Source organism: Mirounga leonina, unplaced genomic scaffold (genome assembly GCF_011800145.1).
Source record: "Mirounga leonina isolate KUSES-001 unplaced genomic scaffold, KU_Mleo_1.0 Mir_375, whole genome shotgun sequence".
Classification (NCBI taxonomy): domain Eukaryota; kingdom Metazoa; phylum Chordata; class Mammalia; order Carnivora; family Phocidae; genus Mirounga; species Mirounga leonina.
The window spans coordinates 587,260-604,364 of record NW_023270717.1 but is presented as its reverse complement, the minus strand read 5'-3'; the positions used below and the strand labels follow the sequence as shown (position 1 = coordinate 604,364).

Here is a 17,105-nt window from a genome sequence, read left to right as displayed (position 1 = left end):
GCCAGGTGGAGTGTCGGAGAGATGAGAGGCCGGGGTGTGGGAGCGGCGGGCTGCCACATTTGACACTCAGAGGCTTTGCTTGCCCCACGTTAAGTTTTTAGGTTGTTTACATTAAGTTACGAAAAACCAGGAGATTTCCCATTTAAAAAAAAAAAAATCTGTATTCCCCACTTGTTTTGAACCATTGGAAGATGGGGCAGGCCCGCAGTGCGGCAGGCCGGATGGCGCTGAGGGCAGAGAGGCTGCACTTCCTCGTGTTACCTGCTGGCTCCCTGTAGGTGTTTCCCCTTTTTTTAACAAACAGGTCTAGTGAGACAGAATGTAGGCTAACTATGCCTTATTAAAGTACACAGTCTGAGAGGACTTTGAAACCAACTCCACAGTCAAGAGAAGGAGAGTATCTGCCACCAGAGATGCTTCCTTCCTTCCCCACCCTCACCCGCACCCCCAGGCCCCAGCAGTGCTTTCTGTCGCTATAGATTAGTTTGCATTTTGTAAAATCTTACATAAGTGGAAATATACAAGACTTACTGGTTTTTGCCTGGCATCTCTCTCTGACTTAGCATAATTATTTTGAGATTCAACCTCACTGTTGCATGATTTCATTGCCTTTTTTATTGAATTATAGTTGACACACAATGTTATGTTAATTTCAGTTGTATAACAGGGATTCCCATTTTCTTCCCTTTTATGGCTGAGTAGTATTTCGTTATCAGTATCTACTACAGTCCATCTATCCAGTCACCTTGGCTAGAGACTGGGTTTTTTTTCCATATTTTGGCCATTACAGAGAGAACTGTGAAATCTGTGTACAAGTCTTTGTATGGACACGTGTTCCTTTTTCTTGGGTAAATGCCAAACAGTGTGATGGCTCGGTCCTATGGTGAGGGTGCACATAACTTTAAGAAAGTGCCAAGCTCTTTCCCAAAGCAGTTGTCCTCCGCATTTCCAGCAGCTTGGGTGAGGGTCCTGTTGCCCCACAGGCTCACAGCCCTGCTCTGGTCAGTCTTTCTAATTCTAATCTTTGGAATAGCCGTGAGGTGGTGTCTCACCGAGGTTTTGGTCTGCATCCCCTCACGGGTAGTTGTGCTGAACACCTCAGGTGCTTTCCCATGCATGCGTGTTCTTTGTTGATGGTGAGTCTTGGAATCAGGTAGTGTAAGGCCTCCACTTTGTCCATTGTTCGCAGAGTTGGTGTGGCTCTTCTGGGTCTCTGGTGTTCCTGTATGGATTTTAGCTTTCAGCTTGTTGGTTTCTACAAAAAACCCATAGAGATTTTGATGGGGACTACACTGAATTTTTAGATCCATTTAACAAGAATTGAGACCTTAATATTGAGTCTCCCAGCCCTTGAAAATGGTACCTCTCTCCATCTAGTTAGGTCTGTTTTTCATTTCTTTTAGCAGTGTCTGTAGAGGGCTCTACATATCTCCTGCCAGGTTGGTGTGACTCTTAAAAAAATGTAATGCTGTTGTAGACAGTAATCTTAACTTAAATTTCTAGTTGCTTCTAGCTAATGTTTATGAATGCCATTTATTTTTATATATTAATCTAGTATCCTAAGAGCTCGTCAAACACACTTCACGGTTCTAGTAGCTTTTTACAGGTTACGCAGGATTTTCTGCTTGTACGATCTTTTTTTTTTTTTTTTAAGATTTTATTTATTTATTTTTTTTTTTTTTTTAAAGATTTTATTTACTTACTTGACAGAGAGAGACACAGCAAGAGAGGGAACACAAGCAGGGGAAGTGGGAGAGGGAGAAGCAGGCTTCCCGCGGAGCCGGGAGCCCTATGCGGGGCTCAATCCCAGGACCCTGGGATCACGACCTGAGCCGAAGGCAGACGCTTAATGACTGAGCCACCCAGGCGCCCCTATTTATTTATTTGAGAGAGCGAGAAAGAGAGAGACAGAGAGAGAGCACATAGGAGGAGGAAGATCAGAGGGAGAAGCAGACTCCCCGCTGAGCAGGGAGCCCGATGCGGGACTCGATCCCAGGACTCCAGGATCATGACCTGAGCTGAAGGCAGTCGCTTAACCGACTGAGCCACCCAGGCGCCCTGCCTATACAATCTTTATGTTCAAATAAAGAGCTGTACTGCTTCCTTTCTTATCTGGATGCATTTTGTTTGTTTTTCCTTGCCTCACTTCTCTAGCCAGAGTAGCATGTCACAGAAATGGCCTTGTTTCCAACCTGAGGTTAGCGTTCGTTCAGTCTTGAACCGTTAAGCACAGTGTGAGCTGTATGTAAGTGGTTTGTATTCGGCCCCCTCCTGGTTGAGGAGCTGGACTCCACGTGTGCTCCAGTGTTCGGTCATGGCTGGGTGTGGGATTTGTTCAGATGGCTTTTTCCGTATCAAGGTGACCACGTGGTTTTCCTTTTTTAGTCTATTAAGATAGTCAGTTATACTGATTGGTTTTCTAATGTAAAATTGATGTGGTTTGAAGTGGTGGGGTTCAAAGCCAATGACGACCAAGAAAGAATTCTTGAGACATCTTCAGTGCAAAAAGGGGTTTTTTATTAAAAGCACGAGAACAGGACCCCCGGGCAGAAAGGGCTGCTGCCCTGGGATTATGAGGAGCAACTGATCATATACTATGGAGTTGGGGGAGGTGAAGACATAGGAAGTTCCCAAAAGGACTTTCATCTGCTAAAGAAGACTCCCAGGATCCTGGAGGCCAGGCTGTTGTCAAGCTCAGGTTGTTTTTCCCTCTCAAGGCATCAACATGAAGACAGTTGGGAGTTCCTGGAGGCACATTACACTCTGCCCACCTCAAGTATTTGTCAATGGGCTGCAGGTTCTAAGGACATTTCATTTTATCTACATTTCCTTCTGCCTTTGTTCCCCACATCAAAATCAACTTTGCATCCTTGGAATAAGCCCCACTTGGCCATAATGTAATTTCTTTTTATACATTGTTAGATCTGATTTGCTACAGTTTTACTAATTTTTGCATCTGTGTTCATGAGGTGTATTGATCTATAGTTTCTTGAAATTATCTTTTGTCTGCTTTTGGTATCGGGGTGATGCTGACTTCACAATGAGTTAAAAAGCATCACCTCCGGGGCGCCTGGGCGGCTCAGTCATTAAGCGTCTGCCTTCAGCTCAGGTCATGATCTCAGGGTCCTGGGATCGAGCCCCGCATCGGGCTCCCTGCTCGGCGGGAAGCCTGCGTCTCCCTCTCCCACTCCCCCTGCTTGTGTTCCCTCTCTCGCTGTGCCTCTTGTCAAATAAATAAATAAAATCTTTAAAAAAAAAAAAAAGGCATCACCTCCTCCTCTGTTTTCTGGGATAATTTACTGCAAATTTGATTTCTTTAGTAAATCAGTAAGCATTTAGGTTATCCATTTTGTGTGCAGTGAGCCTCAGTAGTGTGTATCTTTTAGGGAATTTGTGCATTTCATCCAAGTTATCTAACTGTTTGCATGGAATTATATTATTATTTCCTTAGTAGTAGCGTTCGCTGGATCTGTGTACCGATGTCACCCTCTCGACTCCCGACAGTGGGAATGTGTACCTTCTCTTCCTCTCATCAGTCTGGCGAGAGGTTTATCATCTCAGCCTTGTGAGGGAATCAACTTTTGACTTCATTCATCTTTTGTAGTGTCTCTCTTTTTTATTTCACTTATTTCTGCTCTGGTGTCTGTGATTTCCTCTCTTATGCTTACTTTGGGTTCCATTTGCTCCTCTTTATCTAGTTTCTAGTGGTGGAAGTCAAGGTCATTGATTTGAGACCTTCCTTCCTTTGTGATTTTGGTCTTTGGTGCTGGGTGCGTGCTGTCGGGTTCCCAGGTGTTTGCTGTTAGAAATAGTGAAGCAGTAAATATTCTTACTTCTCTCTACGGTGGTAGGAAAGTGGAGGGAGAATTGGCATCTTTGCTGCTTGGAATCTCCTTTTCAACAATAGTTTGTACTTAGGAGAGTTTTCTTCATTCTTTTCCTTCAAGTCTTTGTCCTCCTTTGGAATTCTTGCCTAGTGTTTGCTCCCCTCCATGTGTTTTATTTTTTCCCTCATGGTTTTCCATCTCTGTGATTTGTTTCGTATGTTAGTGCAAATACCTCTGGGATTTTACCATTTAGTATCTTGCTGTTCTTTAGGTTAATCAAATTAGAAAATTATTCATCAACTTTTGTTTTAAGCTATTAGACTCATTGCCTTTTTGGCATTTCTTGAGATTATTATCATCTTCAGCCTGTTTGTAAGATGAAGTGTTTCAATTGGATAACTTCAGATCAAACCTTTCTTGTATGTCTAGAATGAAAAACATAATGTTATTTTTATTTTGGTGAATTCCTCCTTTAATGTGCTTCTAGGATTTGTTAAGTACTATTCTATTTCTGTTTTTCATGCTACTGGGAAGTAAGGCAGTGATCTTCAGGCTGACACAGTTATCTTGTTGGCTTGGCCCAGGTCCCAGTCTTTGTTGTGCCTTTTAAAAGATTTCTTTTTAAGATTTATTTCTTTTAGAGGAGAGAGCAGTGGGGAGGGGCAGAGGGAGAAGGAGATTCTCAAGCAGACTCCACGCCCAGTGTGGAGCCTGACGCGGGGCTGGATCTCACAACCCTGAGATCATGACCTGAGCCAGAATTAAGAGTTGAATGCTTAACCAACTATGCCACCCAGGCGTCCCTGTGCCTTTTAAAAGATTTTGAAATCTTTCTTCCTTCCTTTCTGGAAGAGGTGAGATGGCCCCGGATCACCCAGGCACAGATGTTGGAAAGCCTCCCAGTGGAAGGGGAGCGAGGTGTTTAGTCGTTCCTCAGCTTCTTCCTCTTTAAGTGATCTGCTTTAGGTGCTGTTCTGGTTGTTACTCATCTTGGATGGATTTATTTTTTCCCAGGCAACTATTTGCCAAAGGTTATGTTGAAGGAACAGAGTGGGGCTGCCAGGAGCCTTCATGCCTGGGACCCTAAAGGGAGGGTCTCTGAAGGTTGGGCTTGTGCACTCAGTTTTTCCAGCTTCACACCCCCCCCAATTCCATACTGTGCAGATGGGTCCTGGGGGTGACCTCTCAGCGTGTGCTCTGCACCTCGCGATTCAGGTGAGAAACGATTGTTTGGTCTTTGGGCTCCTGAGTCTGAACTGTCCAGACACCTGTATGTGGCCCGCATTCTGAGTCGGTGTGCAGCGCTTGTGTACCTCTGCTTGTTTGAGGCCCGATGCTCTTCATTGAACAGATACCCATCTGCACTTGGGCTTTGGAGCTTTGTCATCTTGCTTCATTGAAGATGAGGTTTTATTTTATGGTTTTTATTCTTTTTGTTGTGTTAAGAAGCAAAACAGCAGGCCCACAGCAGAGTAGCTTGTGCTAAGCCCCATGTCACCAAACCCAGAGGGAATTGCAGTTTGGGCTCCCTTGGAAACGGAATCGGAGGCCGGTCACCTGGCAACTGCCTGGTCAGGACTGGTGAGGTACTCGGCCTGGCAGACCCCTGCCCACCCCTGAAGGAAGGGAGCGTGCGATAACCAAGCCCCTGTTTTGCCTGGGATAATTTCCCTGTGCCCGCTCCCTTCTGGCTGTAAAAGTCCTTCATGTTGGACAGCTCCTCGGGGCCTCTTTCCATCTGCTGGCTGGGTGCAGCCTGGTTGGAATCAATTTTTGCCCAAACTCTTAAAATTATTAGTAGGCCTCAGTTTATCTTCTAACAGTTGTGAATTTCAAAAGTTTAAATCTTTACAGTCAAAATTACTTTGCTGTTGATGTAGTAATGTTAATATTTCCCTAATACCTCATAGGCTATGTTTATTTTTTTTTTCCTAGTTGTGCTCTTTATGTATTTAAAAGAGAAATATTCCCAGAAAGGAAAGAGTCCCTGCTGTCCTGATACATGGGATGTTTCTGTTTAAAGTTTTTCTGTAAAACTCCTAATGTTGTGTATAGATACACACTGTAAAGTGAGCCCTCGGAGCTCCAGGCTCCCCAGCAGGGCCTGTGAGAACGTCGGGAGCTCTGACTCTAATGTGGCCCCTTTGTAAGTACTGTGTAAAGGTTACATTAGCAGGTTGGCTCGGGTTATGTAATCAGATTTCCGTGACCAGGGCTAGGCTTAATGTTTCTACACTGGGGGTGAATTACTTCACGTTGTCCTCTCTCTGGCAGGACCACAAGCAGACGGTGTCACTTTGCTCTTGAACACGTCCTCCACTTAGGCGTTAAAGGTATTCTTTTTGTGGAATAATAGTGTTACTTCTTCCCAGAGTATTTTTAGAAGCTTCATGTAAAATATGGTGTGAAGCACAGTCTTTTCAATCATATGTTACAAGTAAAACTATGCAGTCCAAAGTTTTCTTCCCATTGGCAAGTTTCAGTATTTTCTTACTATTTCAACTGTATAAAAACAGCTTGCTTAAATTACTGAAAATGAAGTCATTGCAGTGTGCTTTTCCCCTCGGAATATAATTCACTTTTGTGGCTCCAGATGGGCCGATGGCTTCATTACGAACTATGCATGGTACTGGTGTTCCGCTGTAACCTAGAAACCATGTACAGAAGCCAAAAAGGAAAGGAAGGCATAGGTGTGAACTACTTAGGTGGCCTCTCTTCGTCTTTTAAGTTTTTCAGTAATACCTGCCTTCTTACTTGTTTTAAAAGTGTTGTTCCCAGAAGAAATCATTCTACAGTCTCCCCGAGTGACAGGGAATTGGAACCATGCTCAAGACACCAAAAACGATGGACAGTCCACCCTCAAGGTATTGATTTGATTCCTTTGAAATATTTAAATAGATAATATATTAGTTCTCAATTGCCTGGGGTGTTAGAGGACTATAGTTCACAAGTAACCCAAGATCACAGCTCAAATAAAACTAAGATATTCATACTGTGGATTTAGTGTAAAGTTTGCGTACAACATGTACGTAGGACTAAGGTGGCTGCCATAGATAAGTGGGGAAAACCAAGATATGAATCCGTTTGTATGAGCTTATCATTTTACTTTAAAATTATATTCTTTCTGTGTACATTCAGGCACACGTCTATGATTATATACTGCATAGAAAATGTCTGGGACGAATACACGTGCACCAAGTTGTTAACGTTTGTAATCTTTATGACCCTTACAAAGATAGTTGTTCTATGAATAGTAACGTAGCGCCTGTTAGGTGCCAGCTATTGTCTTAGGCTGTTCCATGTATTTTTGTGAGTAAAACAGAAGTGGCTTTATTTATCATTGTGTTTCCAGTGATGAGCAGAATTCTCCATGTCTGTGGGAGGTTTTAACCTTAGTTCTGTGCTGTTGGAATTTGCTTTTTTGAGCATGTTTTAAATTTATAATAATACAAATTTCTAATTATATCTAATATTTAGGAACTCTTTTACCATTTTATAGCTTCTCTCAAAAAGTACAATAATGAGAGTTTTGGAAGGCCTACGTATTCACAAAAAAATTCTATGAAGGAAAGAGAAAAATGTTTGCGTTAAAATCATCTTTATTTCTTACCTGATCTAAAAGTAGAAACAGGTCCTCATTGAACAGACACAGTGTCTTCTGCAAACTCTCTCCATCACCTCACTCCCTGGTCCACTCCATGGCCTGATTCTCAAGGAGGGTTTGGGATCCTGATGGGAGATGTGAGGTGGGGGAAGTGTTGCTGTTTGTGTGGATTACATTCCTGATTAGCTGAATCTTAATATTTTTAAATGCAGAACATTACCTTCTTATGGATTGGCTAGGTTGCACATAAACCCAAGGGCATTCCACACATCAACCAAGACGGAATCACAGAGACTGAATTTACCTTCCTACCTTAAATAATTAAAAATCAGACAAAACACATGGCACAACAGTTTCAGACATTTGCACATCAGATATCATAGGGCAGTGATTCCTGAGAGAGGAAGCATATTAGGTGACCCCTGTGATTGCCCCAGCTCACCGTCTTCAGAGTTCCCAGGCCAGGGAGCAGAAAGGGGGAGGCCTGTGGTCTGCAGAATTGAGGAGAGGCACCTGGCGGTGCAAGGACGAGGTGGATGGAGTGCACGGGGCAGACGGCTGGAGGAGAGCACAGGAAAGAGAGAGCTCTTGGGGTCTGCAACAGGACCCCTTGAGTTTTCAGCCCAGGACTCAGGAATGCATGCCGGTGAGGAAAAGACCTGAGCCCCGGAAAGCAGCCCTGAGAGCAGAGAGGAATCCTGAGTCCCCACAGTGCTGGGCGTGGTTTGTTCCTATAGCCAGAGAATTCACAGGGTAACAAGCAGAGTCCTCAGAGGATGTTGCGTGAAAAGTGGGAAGAGTCTGGTCCCACGCTGCCTGCCGCCCCATCCGTCTGACAGGCTCTCCAAGTAATGCAGCCACATCCCACAACAAAATTCACGGATAGTTGCAGGAATACAAAAATATACACCCATCAAGGTGTTAAATTCACAATGTCTGATATCTAATCCAGAAATAAACTGAAAAACACAACTCATTATAAGAAATTTCAATCAGGGGCGTCTGGGTGGCTCAGTCGTTAAGCGTCTGCCTTCGGCTCAGGTCATGATCCCGGGGTCCTGGGATCGAGCCCCGCATCGGGCTCCCTGCTCGGCGGGAGGCCTGCTTCTCCCTCTCCCACTCCCCCCTGCTTGTGTTCCTGCTCTCACTATGCCTCTCTCTGTCATATAAATAAATAAAATCTTTAAAAAAAAAAAAATTTCAATCAGTTGAAATCAACTCAGAAAAAAAAAATGTAGCAATTAGCAGACAAGGACATTAAAACAGTTACTATAACTATACTCCATATGCTCTTAAAGGAGAGGAACACACAAGCATGTTCAGTGGAGATACAACCAATAAAAGACAAATTTCTCTTCTAGAGACAAAAAATTCGATGTCTAAGATGAAAAATAGTTAACAGCAGACTAGACACTACAGTCAGAAAGAAACTCGACAAACGAAACAATAAAAAGATTTAAGGGGAAAATAAAGCTTTAAAATATACAGTGTATTAAAAAAAGAAAAGCCATTGGAGTCCCAGAGAGGGAAGTGTAAGAAATACTAGAAAAAATAGTGAGTGGAAACTACCCTGATTTGATGAAAACCATAAGCCCTACATATTCAGGAGACTTATTAACAGACCCGAAGTATAAGAAATCTGAAGAGGAATGCAGTGAGGCACATGACAATCAAATTCCTGAAAGTCCTTTATAAAGAGCAAATCCTAGAAACAAGGAAGGTCTCATTGCTGCCGAGGAGAAACGACAAGGCCAGCGGCAGACTTCGTGTTGGCAGCAGGGTGCGCCAGAAGACAGCGGGGCGGCTCTTGACCGTGCCGGCAGGAGAAACTGTCAGCCCAGAACTCTGCCCGACAAACGCTGTAGAAAGGAAGGAGAAGTGAAAACTACTCAGACAGGTTCAGGCTGAGAGCTGGGGGTCCATTACCTGCTGACCCGCACCACGGGACACAGGAATCCTTCAGCACACAGAAGTGATGCCAGGTGGGCAATGAGGGTCTGCCCAGAGGAGTGAGAAGGGCCAGAAATTATAAATAGGTACACACATTTAAATAGCTTTTTCTTAAAAAAAATTCTTTAAAAGATAATCGACTTTTTAAAAAGAAGGAAATCCTGTAAAATGTGATAATGTGGGTGGACCTGGAGGACACTGTACTCAGAGAAATAAGCCAGCCACGGAAGGACACATCCGGCTGGATCCCTTTCATTTGAGATCCCCAGAAAGTTCAGACTCCTGGAATCAAAAGAGTAGAATGCCAAGAGGGTAGATCTCAAGTGAAATCGTCTTTTTTTTAAGATCTTATTTATTTGACAGACAGCGAGCAAGGGAACACGAGCAGGGGGAGTGGGAGAGGGAGAAGCAGGGGGAGCGGGAGAGGGAGAGGCAGGCCTCCCGCCGAGCAGGGAGCCCAGTGGGGGGCTCGATCCCAGGACCCCGGGATCACGACCCCAGCCGAAGGCAGACGCTCAACGACTGAGCCACCCAGGCGCCCCTGAAGTGAAATCTTCTTAACCATGATAAAATTTCATAATTTTAAAAGATAATTGACTTTTAAAGCTGAAATAGTAACAATATATCACAGAGTTTGTAACATGTAGATCTAAAATATGCATAATAGCACCAGGGATAGGAGAAGAGAGTTTTATTTCTTACACCAGCTTATTATAATTCACTTGAAAGAAACTATGATCAATTAAAGATATATACTCTAAACCTTAGAGCAACTACTAAAATAACAATATAAAGAGCTAGGCCAACCAAGGAGGTAAAAGGGAATCACAAAAATAATTTGTTCAAAAGTCAGCAGAAAAAGAGGGACACACGGACAGCTGTGCCCTGACCTGACTGACTTCCTGCCCCCTGGTCCAGTGATTTATGTCGACGGGGTATTGGCGTCTCTGGCTCTGCTTGTGTAACTGGAGTAAGACAAGTAGCAAGGTGAGTGCGTCAGTCTAAGTGTATCAGTGGTCACATTGCGCGTGTGGGTCTAAACACAGATGGTCACACTGGATAAAAAGGAAAGACCCAACTATATGCTGCCTCTAAGAAACACGTTTTAAATATAAAGACATAAATATGTCAAAAGTAAAAGATGGGAAAAGATACAATCACAAGGAAGATGGAGTAGCTGTGTTGGTGTCAGAGTAGGTTTCAGAGCACAGGTAATCAGGATAAAGGTGGTGTCATAGTAACAGAGAAGATCATCATCAGGAATGCATAACAGTCCTAGACACATACGCACCTAGAAACAGCCTCAAAACACATGAAACGGAAACTGATAAAGCTGCGGAGAGAACCAGACAAATTCCCCATGACTGTCAGCGATGTCGGCACTCTTCCCTCCGTTAACGACGGAAAAGAAAGGCAGAAGATGGGGCGCCTGGGTGGCTCAGTCGTTAAGCGTCTGCCTTCGGCTCAGGTCATGATCCCAGGGTCCTGGGATCGAGTCCCACATCGGGCTCCCTGTTCTGCGGGAGGCCTGCTTCTCCCTCTCCCGCTCCCCCTGCTTGTGTTCCCTCTCTCGCTGTGTCTCTCTCTGTCAAATAAATAAGTGAAAATCTTTAAAAAAAAAAAAAAAAAGGCAGAAGATGGACACAGCAGAGTGACCTGTCAGCCACTGTGATCTAAGGGGTGTTCGTAGAGCACACCGTGCAGAAAGAGCTGGATGCATGCACTTGGTGTAGAAGTGCACACAGAACATTCACCATTGTAGACCTTATTTGGGGCCATAAAACAAGGCTCAAATTTAAAAGGATTAAAGTCCTACAAAATACATTCTCTAACCACGTAGAATCAAGTTAGAAATCAATTGCAGGAAGATCTCTGGAAAATCCCCAAATATTGAGAAACCGAAGACACACTTATATGTAACCCACAGATCACAGAAGAAATCAATAGAGAAATTGGAGTGTTTCTACCAAAATGAACGTGACACTGCAGCATACCAGAAACCGTAAGCTGCTGCTAGAGGGCTCTTCAGGGGGAGTTCATAACCCTGAATGCCTGAACTAAAGAAGGATAAAGGTTTCAACTCTGTGACCTCAGCCTCTTCCTTAGAAACTAGAAAAATAAGAACAAATGAAATAGAGCTAAGCAAAGGAAAGAAAATAATGAAACATTGGCAGAGAAATCAGTAATATAGAAAACAGAAGAACAATAGAGGGATCCATGAACCCAAAAGCTGGTTCTCAGAGATCAATGAAATTGTTAAACTTCAAACAAGACTGATGAGGGGAAAGTGTGAAGACACAAACTCCCAGAATCCAGGAGGAGAGAGAGATGTGACCTCACTATAGACTCTGCAAATGGGAAAGAAGCCGGGGTGGGTGGTCAGTGGGATGTGCCAGCTGGCCTGGGCCCTGGGCTTCTGTGGGACACCTGGTTAAATCTTGTTTCTGGGTGAGATTGGCATGTGGGTGGGTGCCCTGGTTGGGGCAGGGGGCATCCCTCCCGTGAGACCTGAACAGAGAGACAGTTTCACAGGGATTCCTCCTGCCCGACTCTCCTGAGTGGAACCGTCAGTCTCTCCCTGCCCTCTGTGTCCAGCTTGCCAGTGGCATACCTCACACTTCTCAGCCTCTGTAGTCACATAAGCCAATATCTTACAATAAATCTTTTTACCTACATATACATCCATCCTATTGATCGTTTTTCTAGAGAACTCCTATATGTATGTATGTATAGGTATATATATGAGAGAGACCAGGAAGGGTTCATCCCAGGAATGAGAGGCTGGTTTAACATTCCAAAATCGCAGTCAGTGATACTCATCATGTTAACAAACCGAATCTCCATAGACACAGAAAAAGCATCTGACAAAATCCAATATCCATTCCTGATCAAAAAGTTTAGCAAACTAGAAACGGAAGGGAACTGCCTTCACCTACAAAAAAACCTACACGGTGAGTGACAGAATGCACTTTTCCCATGAAAGTCAGGGCACTTCCAGTCCTGCCACTTACTTTCACCACTGTACAGAAGGTTGTAGATGAGCAACTCAGCAAGAAAAATAAGAGGCACCTGTGTTCATGTATAAAATCTGACAGACTCTAAAAAGAAGCCATTGGAACTAATAGATTAGCAAGCTTACAGGATACAGAAGTAAATTCTATATAGGCTAGCACAAACACCCAGAATTGCATTTAGAATACCATATAAAGTAGCATCCAAATGTTCCAAACATTAGAGACAAATTTGACAGAAGATGTACAAGACTACACTAGAGACCTCACGACACTGATGAGAGAAACTGCTGGTGTGTCCGAAGACCCAACCCAATCTATAAACTCAGTGCTGGTCCAGTCGAATCTTAGCAGACGTTTTTGTAGAAATTGACCAGCCAATTTCAAAATTATATGGAAATGCAAAAGGCCTAGAATTTTCAGAACAACTTTGAAAAAGAACAAGAAACTCAGAGAACTCACACTACCTGACTTGCAACTTTTCACAACGTTACAATAATCAAGACGGTGTCGCACTGTCATCGAGATAAACATGTACAAGTGGAATGAAATAGCCTAAAAACAGACCCATGGGAGTTTGGACAACTGACTTTCTACAAAGGTGCAAAGGCAGTCAGAGTGGGGAAAGGAGAGTGTCCTTAGCGAAAGGCACAAGGACAATGGGGTGTCTGTATCCAGGGGTGTGCGCCTGGATCTGTACCTCACTGCCTTCACAGAGATTAAATCAAAATGCATCGTAGCCCTAAATATAAAGCCTGAAACTAAAATTTCTAGGAAACATTAAAAAACCCTTTCATTTTTGAGAGAGTGCAAGTGGGGTGGGGGGCGATAGAACCTTATGCAGGCTCCACGCCCCTGCACAGAGCCCAGTGCGGGGCTCAATCCCACAACCCTGAGATCATGACTTGGGCTGAACCAAGAGTTGGACAGTTAACCGACTGAGCCACTCAGGCACCCCAAGAGAAAATCTTAATATCTTTAGGTAAGGCAGAGTTTTTAGATGTGATGCCAAAAATGTGATCTATAAAGAAAAAATTGATAAATCTGGACTCCAAGAAATTAAATATTTTGCTGTTCAAAAGACATGGTTAAGACAATGAAAAGCCAGCTCATCACTGGAGCATGAGACTCAACACTGAACCAAAGACATAAACAGAAGTAAATTATATATACTTTACCGAAGAATATACAGATCTTCCTTGGCTTACGGTGAACCCGGCATAAGTTGAAAATACCATCAGTTGAAAATGGATCTAATACACCTAACCTACCAGTCACCACGACTTAGCGCCGCTAACCTCAAACATGCTCAGAACAGTGGGGCAAAATCAGCTAGTGCAGAGCCTGTTTACGATCAAGTGCCGAATACCTCGTGTAAGGTACGGCCTACCGTCCTCAAAGAGAAACAGCATGGCTGCTGTCAGGGTATCGGCTGGTGATCGCGTGATCGCGGGCTGACTGGGGACTGTGGCCGCTGCCCAGCATCACAAGAGCATGGTACCACATACTGCCAGCCCAGGGAAAAGATCCAAATTCAAAATCCCAGGTACGGTTTCTGCAGAACGCGTAGCGCTTTCGCACCACCGTAAGACAAACCATCATCAGGGACTGTGTATGCAGACGGTAAGTAAGTCCCTGCAAAGACGTCCGGCATTAGTCTTAGGGAAACAGTACCACAGTGAGCTGCCACTACACACGCGTCAGAGTGACCGAAATTAAGTGAAGAGGACTGACCAGACTAAGGGTCATGAGCATGTGCTTTTGAGAAGAATTCCTTGGGAAAGCTCGGCCGCTTCCCTCCTGGCGTTGGCCCCAGAGACGAGAAAGCCCACGTCCGTCCACACGAGGGCTGGTGCGGAGACGTTCACGGCTGCGCTCTCAGCAATGGCCAGCACTGGACACAGCCCAGTGGCCGTCCACCTGGGGGTGGAGGGAGGGAGGGCAGTGCGCTGCTCTGGTGGAACCACACTCAGCGGTGACAATGGTGAGCTGTCGATGGCACGGGGCAGCGAAGGTGGGCCTCAGCGGTTGCTTACACGGTGGAAAGATGTCAGACAAAAAGTGCATAACCTCGACTTCCACATATGAAGCATTCTAGAAAACGTAACCATGCTCTTGGCAGCGGGGGTGCATTACAGGGAGGCGTCCTGTGGGCTCCGCAGGTGTTCAGCTCGTCCCTTGTGTCCATGTGTCACAACTTGTCGAGTTGTGCACTTTACTCGTGCACACGTTACTGTGTGTCAGTGATACTCTTGAACACTCCTGATCGCGGGGAGGGAAATTGCTGTGACCTTCTGGACTAAGTTTTGGTAATACGTATACCATTTTTAATGTGAAACTTTTAGTAACAATTTTACTTCTAGAATTTGTCCTGTGGAAGTAATCGTGTTAGACTGATGAATGGTTGAATAAAGCCAAGTAGATCTTAAAAAAAAAAAAAAAAGTAATCCTGTGATTTGCACAGAGATAAATGTGCAAAGCTGTTTATTACAGCATTGTTTGTAATAGGGGAAACTTGGAAACCAGTTTCCTCGGTCCAGGACAGATTCAGTTTGTTTAAACACCCACAGAACCGGTTCTTGGGCAGGATGCGGAGCGCAGTTGACCAGGAAGCTCTGCCAGCCCGTGGCAGCACCTGAGGCACGTGACGGTCCCCCCAGAGCTGGCTGGGCTCGCTCCCGCTGCGGAGGAAGGGGTTTGCCTGAGGGCCTCCAGGGGAGCAAGGGACCAGGATTTGCCTTCAGCCACTGCGGGTTTCCCTTTGTAGGTGAGCAGGAGAAGGATGCAGGAAGAGAAAAGACGCCTCGTCAGATAAATGTCACCCTTTGATCTGACATCACTACACAGAATTTAGTTCATTCGTGTTTATTTTTGTAAGGGAATTCAAAAAAGAAACAAACCTTTTTAGCAACTTTTTTGTCAGATATTCTGTATTTTTACTGTGTTTTGAAACATATGACCTGCAGTGCGTTCAAAGAGCTATTAAATAAAACACGTAGAACATTGGCAGGTGTTTGTGTTCACTCTTTAAACCTGTGTAAATTCAAAGCTTTTTTTAAGGCCATTTTTCTGCATGATTATTTCTAGAATAGGAAAGCCATGAAGGACCACACTAAGCACGCAGCCAAGGAGAGGCGGGCTGGTGCCCGGGACACGCCGGGGCCGGCGACCTTTGCTGAAAAGTCAACTAATCTGGGTGCGTATGGTGAGGGGCTGCCAGGGCAACCTCGGGAACCCTTACCTGGAAAATAGGCCCCTTGAGAAGCTCCCTTCTGCCCAAGGGAGACAGGTCGGGACGTGTGTGTGGTGTGGTTGCAGCCAGAGAGATGGATACTCTTGTCCCGACTGGAGACGGAGTGGAGACGTGAGGTTTCATGCTCGGTGCTTTAACGTGACCACAGGCTATTTCTGTTGGCCTTTTCCAGACCCCATCTCTGCCGTCTAGGTTAGGTGATGCTCCACCTATGAGGGGGAACAGTAAACTCAATGACTCTCAGAGAGCGAAGTTAACTTCCCTGACCCTGCCCAATGAAGTGGAGGTTATTGGAAAGCGTAGCTCAGCAGCGGGCTCCTGACCGGCTGGGTCGTGGCCGTCCTGGTGGCCCGTGCTGACCTGTGTTCCTGCCGTGCCAAGGTGACCTCTGCCTGACGCCGGTTCTCATTTTGAATACAGTAAACGAAGTTCAGATCCCCAAGGTGAGAGAGAAGGAATTTTTCAATCCCTTGCTCAACGAAAACCAGAAGTTAGCAGTTAGAAGAATCCTGAGTGGCGACTGCCGCCCGCTCCCGTATATTCTCTTCGGACCTCCTGGAACCGGGAAGACAGTGACCATTATAGAGACTGTCTTACAGGTAACCACAGGAAGTGAGTGGCTCGGCTACCCAGTGGTGTCGGCCGCGTGCCATGCTCATGTCGGCAGGAAGTGGAAATGAGCTTAACAAAAAATCCCAGTTATTTCATGTTTAGCCAAGTTTGTTTTACATTGTTTATGGGAATATGTAGGATTTTCAAAGCTTATTTCATAGGTTTAGAAATGACTGTTCTTAGTCTGGTCGACCATCGTGGAGCACCTGACTGCTCAGTGGGTGGAACACACAGTTCTTGATCTCAGGGTTGGGGGTTCGAGCCCCACATTGGTTGTAGAGATAACTTAAAAATAAAATCTTTAAAAAGAAAAAGAACGGTTGACCATTTGATCACATGAAATTTTGTTGCAGAAAAGAAGTTCCCTTTACAGTAGCTGAGCCACCATTCTGCAGAAGTTTCTGGTGTCTCCATCTTTAGAATGGCGCTAATAGAGCTAGTGTGCAGCATTTGTGTTGTTCAGGATTCAGATTAGCAACCACGTGCTGAGTGCCCAGTTGGCATGATCCTGCAAGCCACACACATAAGAACCAATATGACGCTGCCTCTGCCTTGGAGGGTGGGGGGTAGGTCAGGGTCCTGGAGGTCTGGGGAGGTAGGTCAGGGTCCTGGAGGTCTGGGGGTAGGTAGGTCAGGGTCCTGGAGGTCTGGGGAGGTAGGTCAGGGTCCTGGAGGTCTGGGGAGGTAGGTCAGGGTCCTGGAGGTCTGGTGGGGGTAGGTCAGGGTCCTGAGGTCTGGGGAGGTAGGTCAGGGTCCTAGAGGTCTGGAGGGGTAGGTCAGGGTCCTGAAGGTCTGGGGGTGGGTAGGTCAGGGTCCTGGAGGTCTGGGGAGGTAGGTCAGGGTCCTGG

At 45.1% G+C, this 17,105-nt stretch overlaps 1 protein-coding gene across 1 annotated transcript in view; it reads left to right on the top strand.

The window, feature by feature from the left end:
• LOC117997752 (RNA helicase Mov10l1-like) overlaps positions 1–16,637 on the top strand; it is a 51,705-nt gene extending 35,068 nt beyond the window's left edge. Inside the window, exons 14-17 of the mRNA XM_034986059.1 lie at positions 6,102–6,160; positions 6,594–6,691; positions 15,480–15,588; positions 16,066–16,637. Of these exons, the coding sequence (XP_034841950.1) occupies positions 6,102–6,160; positions 6,594–6,691; positions 15,480–15,588; positions 16,066–16,325 (526 nt within the window). The 3' untranslated portion in view covers positions 16,326–16,637. The remainder of the gene's footprint in view (positions 1–6,101; positions 6,161–6,593; positions 6,692–15,479; positions 15,589–16,065) is intronic.
• Positions 16,638–17,105: the final 468 nt, after the last annotated feature.